The 11,659-nt window shown below is 35.9% G+C and overlaps 1 protein-coding gene across 5 annotated transcripts in view; it reads left to right on the forward strand.

The window, feature by feature from the left end:
* Window positions 1-11,659, forward strand: part of LTO1 (LTO1 maturation factor of ABCE1) — a 30,660-nt gene that overhangs the window by 1,306 nt on the left and 17,695 nt on the right. For 3 of the 5 annotated variants that reach the window (XR_014585134.1, XR_014585135.1, XR_014585136.1), the window contains exons 3-5: window positions 1,583-1,653; window positions 3,897-4,014; window positions 4,310-4,493. Coding sequence is in view for 1 of the 5 variants with exons in the window: in XM_083838485.1 (XP_083694611.1) it covers window positions 1,583-1,653; window positions 3,897-4,014; window positions 4,310-4,378 (258 nt within the window). In the remaining 4 variants the exon portion in view is untranslated. Of the gene's footprint in view, window positions 1-1,582; window positions 1,654-3,896; window positions 4,015-4,309; window positions 5,876-11,659 lie in introns of those variants that run through there. The other 2 variants (XR_014585137.1, XM_083838485.1) reach the window with 2 other exon arrangements.

The raw sequence follows: 11,659 nt of genomic DNA on the forward strand, positions 1-11,659 counted from the left end.
TAGTGATGCTATAGCTCTGAAGTTCTAAGAAAACAGTGTTGAACAGCAGCTTCTAAATACAGATGGTTCTATACAAAATTGTCCTATATAGGCCATAATGTAGGAGAAGTGCACTAATTTACTTACATTGGGAAGTTCCTGAAGGCACTAAAATTGTAGATAGTCACGTGAAGTGAGTGAAGGGATTAGTTGGGTAGTCTTTGAACTGTCAGCCTCGAGCAGAATTACAGTACTGATCTGACAGGGGCCTTGCTTGATAGAGAATTAAAATAAGATGTTACAAATAAAATGTGTCTGTTGTCCATCGCATCCCTTAGGTGGTTTTGGACGCAGTATCCGCTTGGGCTCAAGCAGAAGATTGTGCCCCTGTGGTAGGGCACTGCTAATAATGCTGAGCATACCGCTGCGAAGTGTCCAAGGGCCTGTGTCCCCTGCCCGCAGCAGCTTGGTGCAGCTAGGAACCAAGTCTGTGGGTTGTCTCCCCTTACCTGGGGTCTCCAAGCAGTTTTGGTGCACGCAGATGAAATTGCCTCACTTCAAATATGCTTAAGCACTTAAAGAGATGTTAAGTCTCAAACCCGTGTTTGAGCCTTAAAATAAATAAATAAATAAAATACATAGAATAACAAAAACTGAGCTGTGTACCTTATCAAACACAACTGCCAGAAGACTGGTATTCCCAGACATTCCCACTTTACGCTGAAGTGGTTTGAAGGTTATGGGAACTTCCAAGTTAAACAGTGTTTTGTATGTTTAAATGGTAGGTGTATACACACGCACATATGGACTGAAGTGGGATTAGGCTATAATTTTGGATTTAACTCCCTCAAAGTCTGCTCACTTATGTTTTAGGTGTCTCTGTTGTTTTTCTGTGAATGCTAAATCACTTTGGAAAGAGACTCCAGCTGACTTACAAGCTGGTGCGTTGAAGAACTTATATTCCTATTTGATTTTGTGTCTACAGTTGTAATGAAAAGCTTTCTGGCAGCAAGGCTAGCTTAGTCAGCTTCTTGTGCTTCTTTCGGATTCCATGCTACCCTCGCGAGTTAGGCTAGTAAAATTCTTTTCGTATTAACTCAGAAAAAATGTGGTTTCCTGACTGGTTGACTTGGCCGCTCCCTCAGCCAAGCTGGTACAGCTTTTTGTGGGGCTGTACAGGAGCTGCTTAAGCTGACACTGCTGCAAAAACAAATACTTAACAGAACATCTTAAATAGGTTGGTTTTGAATTGTTTCCCTGCTGCCGTACTTCAGTTTCATAAATTTTGAGGTTCAGAGCATGTAAAGTATGGATAGTGTTTCGCAGGATTGCTGTTTATAATGCATTTTAAATATTCTTGTGATCAGATGCTAAACAGATTTCTTACAAGAAGTGTTCTGACTGTTGTTCTGGGTAACACAGATATCCCTCATTCATCTTACCCTAATTTACTGAGCCTTTCAACGTAGAAATGTGTTTGTATATGCAACGATTTGTTTCCTGAAGAGTGGGATATAATGTAGTACTGTTTGTATACATTTGTTTAATGGTTTGTATGCATATGTTTAATGATTTTTTTCATGGTATTCTTATAAATTCCCAGATTGGCAGCTACCTGGGCTTCGCACTGACCTGGCAGTGTCTGCTCTGCAAATGCACAGATGAAAAGAACAGGTAAGGTTAAAAAAAAAAAAAAAAGTGTTCCTTCAATAGTTTTTCAGATTATTCAAATTATATTGTTCAGTTTTGCCTCCTCCCAGGTTAAAAAATATATATATATATATTGAAAACTGGAAGGGTGAGCAGAGATTCATTAGGATTATATCATATTCTGGGCAATGAGATACTGAAAAGAGGATAAGGGAACTTGGTTTCTTCACCCTGAAGAAGAAAAGACAAATGAGATAGCTAATTTGTACTACTTAAAGGGAAGTCCTAGAGACTTATTCCTTGCAGCAGTGTGCAAAGGACAATAAGCACCTTTCACAAGCTGAAACAATTGAATTTCTGGTGGGGTGTAAAGGGAAGGTTCTTTACAGTGTGAGCAGCTAAGCACTGGAACAGGTTGACCAAATTGACAACAGAAGCTCCATCTTTGTAGATTTTCAAAATATGTTTGGAGATTGTCCCAAGCAACCTGCTCTGGCCTTAAAATTAGTCCTGCCTTGGGCAGAAGGCAGGCTAGATGACGTCCCAACTTCCTTTCCAACCTATATTTTTCTATGACTTCCATTCTGTTATCTGTATGGAAAGTAAAGCTTATGAAATCCTAGTAACACTTAGCACTTCAGCATCACAAAGAATCAAGTGTACTGACCACTGATAGACCTTTTTTAATTACTTAAAAGGTATGATATTGTTAAAAGGGTGACATGTTAATAGCTAAACAATATTATTGATTAAAAATTAGAGTATTTCTTTGGGGTGGAAGTATTGAGATCGTACAGAATCAAGTTATCTTGCACTGCACTTTTGCTGTGTGGTTTATATACCTAAAGGTAGTGTTTGTTATGGTGGTGTATCTCTACTCATCACCCATGCTTACTGTGTTTTTGTCAGTAGCTTTCATAAGACAGAGGAACAGAGTAGAGACTGTTCTTCAAGAACAACAGAAAAAGGTTTATTTGGTTTATTTGAGGTCTTTTAGCAGCTGACAAAGCTGGGGGCATTAGTAGTTTTTTAATATTTCTGTAAGGTGCGGTATCCATATGCTTCATGGCATTTTGAAACTAAATATATTCAGGTGAATTAAAAATTTGTCTCTGAGTTCATTGTCTGAAGATGAAATGATGATTAGTTTCCTAAGGATGCTTTAATAGGTGAGAGATGCATTTGGTTGAATTCAGTAAAACCTTAACATTTTTGACTGTTAGTTTTCAGCAGATTATTATTAAATATACAGTTTAATTCTAACACAGCATTCTTATCATCTATTTTTTTTATTTCTGCTAATTCTTTTTAATTTTATTTAACTGGACAGATGTAGTGTTTTCCTGACCTATTAACAAGCTATTATTTCTGAAATGCTCTAATAGGAATACAAGACTGCATTGTAGGAAGACACCTAATAAACTGTTATGTATGAACAGTATTTAGAATTTGTGAGGACCTGTGTTGTATACTCACTGTGGAAGCATTATATCCCCTAATGGGTATTTTGTTCTCACAGATACGGTCATCCTGTCATCCAGGACTGACATTCATGTTACATTGCTAAGGTGCTCTTTTGAAGGAGCTGCCATTCTCTCTCAGTTACATCTGAAATTACCGATTTTGTTTCCCTACACCAGTTAGGGCATCAGTGTCTCATGAATAATTCAGACATTTTTGGTAAGGCTGGCAGACTTTGCCTTCCACATCACAATTGTTATGGTCTCAGCATATTTCATTTTCTGTCCACAGCACAAATAGATCTTGCTACATTTTTTTGCTCTCATCTTCCCCCCTAATTTTTTTCATTTCCTCTGTGTTTTGCTACATAGGTGCATATACTTCCATGTATTGATTACTTTCTTTTGGAAGAACCTAATCTTTTATTTTCTGTCCAGTTTTGATTAGTTTATTTGAAAGAATTGCCACTATGCTTTCAGCTATCTTGATATGTGTTCTGGTGAGCTTTTTTATTGCATTTCTTTATTTCACTCAGTCATCTAATTGGTAATTCCGATGTTTCTTGAATATATCTTCATTTTTGGCAGGTAAGTTAAAAACAAAACATTAAATTTGTCAGTTGTGCTACAGCCTAATTTCTGACTATGCCTTAAACGTGTATTGGATACACAGTTAAATGAGGGAAGTTGAAAGAAGGATGGAAGACTGGATTCTATGCTCTGAATTATAAAATATTAGTATTATTTTCATACTGACAGAAAACTTACATAGCAGGCTGATTTTTATTATTGTGTTTTGTTTTGTAGTAAAAAGATAAAGGCTCTGGATTCGTTAATAGGAATGATTCAGAAGTTCCCATATGAAGACCCCACTTACGAAAAGCTTCAAGAAGATCTGGAAAAAATCAGAGGAAAATTTAAACAGGTTTGTAGGATCAAGTTGGTATTTTTAGCACAAAATAGGATTAATCTCTGCAGGAATCTCTAAATCTGTTCAAAAAGCAGTCACAGTATAAAAATACTTAGAATTGGAAATTCCCCAAATGATAGCAAAAGCAATTATTTTTATTTTTTTAAATGAAAGAAATTAAAGGAAAAATATTATTTCACAACGAATTAGAAGTAGGACCAGAAGAAGAGAAATGGAGGAATTGATAGTTTTATTGAGCATTCTTTTGGAAAACAGACACGTTGAAACACTTTCATGTATTCTTTTTTAGGTTTGTTCAATGCTAAATATTCACTCTGATTTTTGGGTCAGTACTGAAAGATCTTCACTAACGTTTTGAGTGTAACAGATGAAGATAAACATGGATGAACAAAGAAGAAATATTAAAAGAACAGATAACTGGAAAAGTGTTGACTCATTTTAAACAAAGCGGAGATCTGCTAAATATTAAAGTGGTAAGGGAAAAACAGTGATCTTTTAATAGTTCTTCCTCATATGTCTTTTATCATTTATTCTCTCCAGGCTTTGCTTAGGATCATGGAAACACTAAAAACCTGTTAAATAAAAGTGTCTACTTTAATTCATCACTAGCCCTTTCCTGAAAAGGAATGCATTTGCGAAGTTTCCTTACTTAAAGGATGTATGCTATTTAAAAAAAAAAATCTATGTATGTAGATCATTCCGTTTACACAATGTGTAGGTATTTTAGGTGAAGTAAAACATAAACAGTTGCCTGCAGACTTTGCAGTAGCAACCACTTCTGTGGGTAAAGAGTAGAATGACAAGTAAAGTCAGAATGCAAAGGAAGAAGATTTTAAGATACCAGTTCATAAAGTAGCTGTAACTCTGAACTTGAAATTTGCAGTTTCTACTAGTTCTGCAGACTGATCGGGGGGGGAAGCAAAACCTAGCAATTTAATTGATCAGTGATAGAAACATGACTACCACAAGAGTTGTGATACTGCTATCAGTATTTACTAGTACCTTTTATCAGGGAAAGATTTCATTTTCTACTCTTAAATATGCTGTTTAGTCTCTATTTATTCAACTATATTAGTTTGAAATACAGTCAAATATTTTACCTGAAAGTTGTTTTAGGTTGGGCTGTTAGATGTCTTTGCATAGCATTTGCAATACAGTCATACAATGAATTCTAGAAGGCCTTTCATCAGCTGTAATGTATGCCTGTCTGGCTGAGTTTACATGGCTTAGTTTAGCTCCATGATGAGAAATTTGACTAGCATGCGTATTGGAAGCTATATGCACAGCAAACACTCTCAGGTGGAGGAAATGTGTTAGTATTGCCATATTCTTGAATGGCACTTGGTGCCATCTAGACCTCATGTCTGTTTTACTTGTATAGCTTTTTTTATTATACAAGAAGATAAGCAATTTGAATTTTCAAAATGTTTATTGTGCATTTCCATCTGGGATGTGAAGGCCATATGTTCTGCTTTTTATTTTTTTAACTCAAAAGTAAAAATGTTTTGTTAAATATGGGTGCATATATATATGAATTATATTTCAAAATCATCTTGTTGTTGTTGTTCCTGAGTATATTACTTTGCCAATATCAGATGCCTTTCTTAATAACTAGTTGCTGGTGTACTTTTTTTAGCTTTGATGCACATAGTGCCAGAGCCATCTAGTGGAGGAGGTTTTTATAGTGCGTAAAAACGGCCTGTAAGTAATGCTTCTTGTAATAGTTCACAAATATTTATATAGATGAAGTTGTTCAAGTAGAGAGTACAGAATATATCCATGCATGATACAGCTCTTCTAATGACGTGGTGAATATCTTTGAAATAAAGTAGTATTGAGGTAGGGTTTACTTGTAGCCTGTTTCTTCATTTGGGACTTTGGAAGTGACATGACAGCATTGATGGTCTCTTCATTTGCGGTAGTTTAAGTACAACTTTCAATTCGTACACAACTTAAAACTGTTGGGCAACCAGAGCAAGCTCAAAAGTGCACGTACTTGAAACTTAAGTGGAGGCACAAAAGAATAGCATACCCTGTAATCTCTGTAAAATAAATAGACACAAAACAAAAAGATCATATACTAGGGAAATGTAATTTGACTTCATAATCACTTAAGAGAAAATCAGATTTGAAAAAGTTGTCTCAGGATCCACAACGTAATTTATTTTTGCAAATCAAAGTATTTTACCTGTTTAAGATGTTTTTTGCTTAAAACATAATTCAGAGATTTCAATAGAGATCCCCCCGCAAGCTGGTTCTTGGTCTCTAAAAGGCACTTTTGATGTTCTTCTCAGTGTACAAAGAGAAGTAAACACTGGAGGTCTAAGTATTCAAATTTTATAATGTGGCCTTTTTTGGAATCTTTGTACATGATTTGCACAAATTATGGAAAAACAAGGGTAGGGATGTGAGAGTTCAAAGTTAGTGAAGCATTTGATTACTAGAAATGTATGATACGTAAGTCATATGCAAAACGCCAATCTAGAGATTGTATCAAATACAAAATTATTCTTGTTGGCTTAAGGATTAAAAGGATCTTTGCAGACCAAACAGATAATTACTTACTTTGAAAATTGTTTTGGTGGCTAAATTTCTACTATTGGTTTACTATTTCATATATTTAAACATTAATTTGGTTTGAAAAGTTGTAACGTAAACATAAAAATATATATTTAACCATAAAGATTAACCATAAGGATTTCAAACTGGGATATGACATCTTTAGGGTTGCCTACTAGGCCTTTCCTTTAGCTACTTATGTGTGTTCATGCTAATGCAATCTCTTATTCCAAACATTTGTATTTTTCTGAATATCTTTTGTCTCAAGTCTTGTATGGGCATGATGGTGTGTATTAAATGAGCCACAGTTAAAAATTCTGTTGGATATGTAATCATGTACTTTCTTAAGTGCAAAGTTTTAAAAATGTTTTTGCAACAGATTTGTGGGGTTTTCTGTGATGTTTAGAGCTGTAACAGCAAACCACAGAGGGTTTTTTATGCCGTACTTACAGCTAAGGAGCTAAAGCCCAGATTACATCAGGAATATTGGTTTGCCTTAACCAGTGGGACTCCTTGCAAATAATTTTGTGTTCTAAGTGCTTGAATACTTCAGAATGTGCTGCTAGTTAACACTGAGTGGCTATTTACACGTTTGTATTCTTGGCTGTTCCTCAGGGGAGTTACCTGGAAAATGAGGAGTATAAGAGTTAGCAAACACCTGTGAAAGAAAGGCGTGTGCTTAACCAAATTACAATGCTACTGAAAAAAGTCCATCAAAATTTGGCAAAACCACTGTTCAAAGGATTATTCAGTTTTGTGAGTCATAAGCATATGTTTTCTCTTTTCATGCCCTTGCTGTTTTGTTAACACCTTCCTGAAATCTGGAACAAATTAAAAAAATACATATAAATGGCTTCATTAATGCCACATCCTGGTTACTCATCCTGTCAGGACTCTGGTGGAAGCAACTACTAAATTGTAATTAAAAACTATCAGAAGATCTGTGTATGGAGAGGCTGAATAAAACTGCTGCGGGACATGGTCATTCAGACATTTCCTGGTCTGAATGCTTGATTGTGTAACTGACATATTGCTTTTAGTTCTGGGAGGGAAAGGTGTGGAAAAAATGCAATCTTGTAGATTATAGTATTGGTTATTAATAAAGTAGGACATGGAGATTGTGGCTCTGTGCTGTATGGTCAAACAGGTTTAACTTTTTCTGGAGGTACTTGATCTGATAAAAACAGTTAAGATGGAAAATTTCTGCCAAAATTATTGAAGTTACTATGTCCTTAAAATATATTAAAATATATTGCTGTATTTACCACCTCCAGGTATGCTCAGTAGTTATAGTTAGGGAGGAATGCTTGAAACATTTAACTCTCCAATTTCTGACTTGTCTGGACTGTGCTCTAGCTTGTTTTGTTTCTTCATGATGTTCTCTCAGCTCAAGCTGTTGATCGTAGGTTTCCATTAAAAAATGGATGCAAAGCTAACTATTGCTAATGTACTGAAGTCGTTTCAGTCCAGAAGACTTGCAGTTTTCGTTTCCATGTTACGTGATGAGTACAAGAGATAGTGAGCTCTGAGGCATCAGTGGGAAGGTAAGCTCTGACTACAGAGAATTAATTCCCTGTGGAATTCCATGCTGATTTCAGTGCTGTCTCACAGCAGTGGGGTCATCAGCTGGTAATACCAAATCAACCATTACTAGCACATGTAAGTCTGACTTTGTACATTATCTGTGTCATTGTACTACGTGAGTACAGTAAAGGCCTCTTTACTGAGGCTGCATTTCTACAGACAGATTTTTAGAATGGATATAGAGAAGGAGAACAAAAAATAGGATGGTGATTAAATTCATTATAAGTTAAATTCATTATTGTAACATTCATTAAGTAGGCGTGCTTTCTTTCCATTTATCATGAGCTGTAATATGAATGGGATCAATTTCAGCTCTGAAGGTATGTCTCTAATGAACAGAAATGCGTGAAATCAGAAAAATAGATACATATATATATCTGTATATGCAATTTCTCACTTAGAAATCAGCCTTGTAGGATCCTGTTACGTTTTCCTGGTTACGATAAATTACATCTGGATTTGTAAGGAAAGTCTGACTTCCCAGTTTGGCATATCTTGTTTGGTTATGGTTATGATCTGATTGCTATTGAGGTATGAAGTATATAAGCAATAGTGTGTTCTAGTCTGTGCATAGAACCTGTGCAAACTCACGTTGCCAGCTTTCTGGATATATGACATCTAGAGGAGAGAAAATAGAGGCTGGTTTAGAAACTTTTCAGTCACAAAATCATAGAATTGCTCGGGTTGGAAGGGACCTTAAAGACCATCCAATTCCATCCTCCCTACCATGGGCTTTCTTAAACAAGTTCTGCAGTGATAGCAGTGTGAAGCACTAAATATTTTTGACAAAGCGTTGGTGTTCTTAATGATCGTAGGCATATAGTTTGAAATCTGCTGAAATGCTAGAATTACCTGAAGTGAATCTGGATTATAATCTTTACTTCTGAGGACACTCCAGAGAAGGTTGTAAAAAGCTGAACCAGGCAGGTAGAATGACATGTGTGATACATCTCATCACGACCTTCTTAAAGAGAAACGCTTTGGTTTATTATAAAAGGTTTAATATTTCTTATAATGTTACAATTTTGCATATTCTTGGTGCTTCCCAGTATGAATTTTGGTGCCTTTTGATTACTGCCCTTTGCAACTTCTCATGGCTATGGGTTCTGGTCTAATTACAGCCTAAAACTTCAGCTTTCATAGTTTGACAAGTAACCACAAAGATTCTCATTTTACAGTCTGCCAGAGGTTTTTTGTTTGTTTTTAAGTGGACAAAGTTATGACAGTACGCTTTACCACAGAAATGTATATATCACCAGAGAGAATGGAGATCTGGGAGTTCTGTGGCAGGTTTCCAGTTGGAAGTTTTGGTATCCAGGATCGACATATAAAGGCTGTCTGGAGCAATCTGGTACTGAGGCACTTCACTGTCCTTAGTTAGTTATCTGGAACTAACTTGAGTATCTCTTTGGCTTCACACTGGATATTCCTCCTTAATCACAGGAGTGTTCACTTCTGAAGTGTAACCATTATATTCTTGCAGCATTCTTCATCCTAAGATTCTGTACTTTGCAACTCTTGAGTAACACATAGCTCTGCCAAATGAGGTAGTACTCTCTGCAGACGGAAACATGGTCATTCAGTGCACCTGAACATAGCCAACATACAAGGCTTTGGAAATCTTCATTAATACAAAGTAGTGCCCGTTCACTCTCATATGAAATATATGAAAGCCGTAGTGTCAGTTGATTTATTTTTGTTTATATTTTTAATTGATTTATTGTATTTCATATACATAAGTAATTAACCAGTTCCACAATTCTGTGTCTGTTTTTTAGCATGACAAAATTGCCTGCAGAAGATTCCTGAATAAGTACAAGAAATAGCATATAGCTTTTGTACTGAAACGTTAGAAAGTTTGATTGTAGTGTAGAATTTGTATGGATGGCATCTAGAATAGTAGTGTGCTGTCAGAAAGAAATAAAGCGCTTTTAGTTTATAAAAAAAATTATGGAGTTTACTTTTAGCAAAAGTCCTGTTTAGGCAGGAAGAAGATTGCTTATTCAGTTTTTGCATCTCAGCTCTGCACTAGGCAGAATCAACATCAGCATTTGTCTGCCTTTCTTCTTTTTGATTGTTTAGCAGCATATTTTGCTGCTTTATCTTCATGTAATACGTAGTTACAATTTGTAACCTTCAGCATCTTCAGGATTCTGTGGAATAATCAACAAGGCATGGAATCTTTCTTGATTATAGGAACTGTGAGTCAGCAACCCTTTAATTTTTTTAGTTGCAGCTATTGTTCCAGCAGCAAGCTTTACTGCTATTGTCCACTGTTTGTCCAGCTCACGTTTACTGGACTGTGGGAACGGATTAGGGTTTCATGGCTTTTTTTTCCTTCTTGCATAAACTCTTGATCAAAGACATTCCTTGGATGACAAAACACTGTATACTGTGTCACACAGTCCTGACCAGACTGCACGAACAGTAGTTTAAAAACACATGCCTACATTGTTCTCTAAACTGGCTTTTTTTTTTCTGTAGCGTATATGCAGACACTGAATTTTTGAGACCCACGTTTACCTTTAAAAAAAAAAACACATAGAGAAGTTACTGTTAAAAAGCGCTTGTTAGTTTCTGAAATACAAGTGAAAATGAATGAATATTAGAAACTAAAAATCAATATAATACTACACTATTTTTATAGGAGAGCTAGAGGTTGTATCTGCAGTGTATTTTCTTCCTGACACCTTGGTTGTGGTGCAGTTAGTCAAGCACATTGTCATCCTAAAACCACGTGGACTTCGAGCATCATCTTGTGTCATATCCAGGACAGCTGAGTAAGATGAAGAATGATTTGAGCACAATTTGGGAATTCATAAACCAGTTTCACTGTAGGTACACTGCTGGAACTGTATGTTGAGGGTCTGGCTCATTATATTTGTATGTCATGCTTAAGTTCTCTTATGCAATAAGATGAGGACAAGCTTTGCAAAAAATCCAGTAGCATCAATTAGTTTGAGAAATAATGAGAGAGAAACAAATAACGTTAGAGAAGAATCTGGAGAGATATTTTCAATAAGCTTTTCTTGTGATTTGCCTAATGATGCTCCCTTGGCAGAATTATGGGAGAAGTGGCAAGAGCCCCCTGAATACACCTGAAGCATGTTTACAAAGGGGTTTAAAAACATGGAGGACTATATTTAGAAGTTTGGAAAACTGTTTGAAGATGAGAGAACACTTGTGTTCCCACAGGCATGCAAGAGTTGGCATATACTTGTTTGACTCTACAACTCTGTTGAGCATTATCATGCAGGAATGAAGGCAGGTGAATAGTTTCACTTATATTAGAAAGATATTGTAAGGGAGGAATCTTTTTGATCCTTCACAGTCTAAGGGCTGCCATGGAAAGAGAAACCAGAATTAATACGTGGCTGGTAAATACGTTGCCTAAAAGGAACAAAGTGATCCTACTTAATGACTGAAACAGCTGCAGGTATATTAAGTTGAAAACATAAAGTAAATGTAGTAGGTTAATTAGAAATAATATTTACTT

This window comes from Anser anser (genome assembly GCF_964211835.1).
Source record: "Anser anser genome assembly, chromosome: 5".
NCBI classification, from domain to species: domain Eukaryota; kingdom Metazoa; phylum Chordata; class Aves; order Anseriformes; family Anatidae; genus Anser; species Anser anser.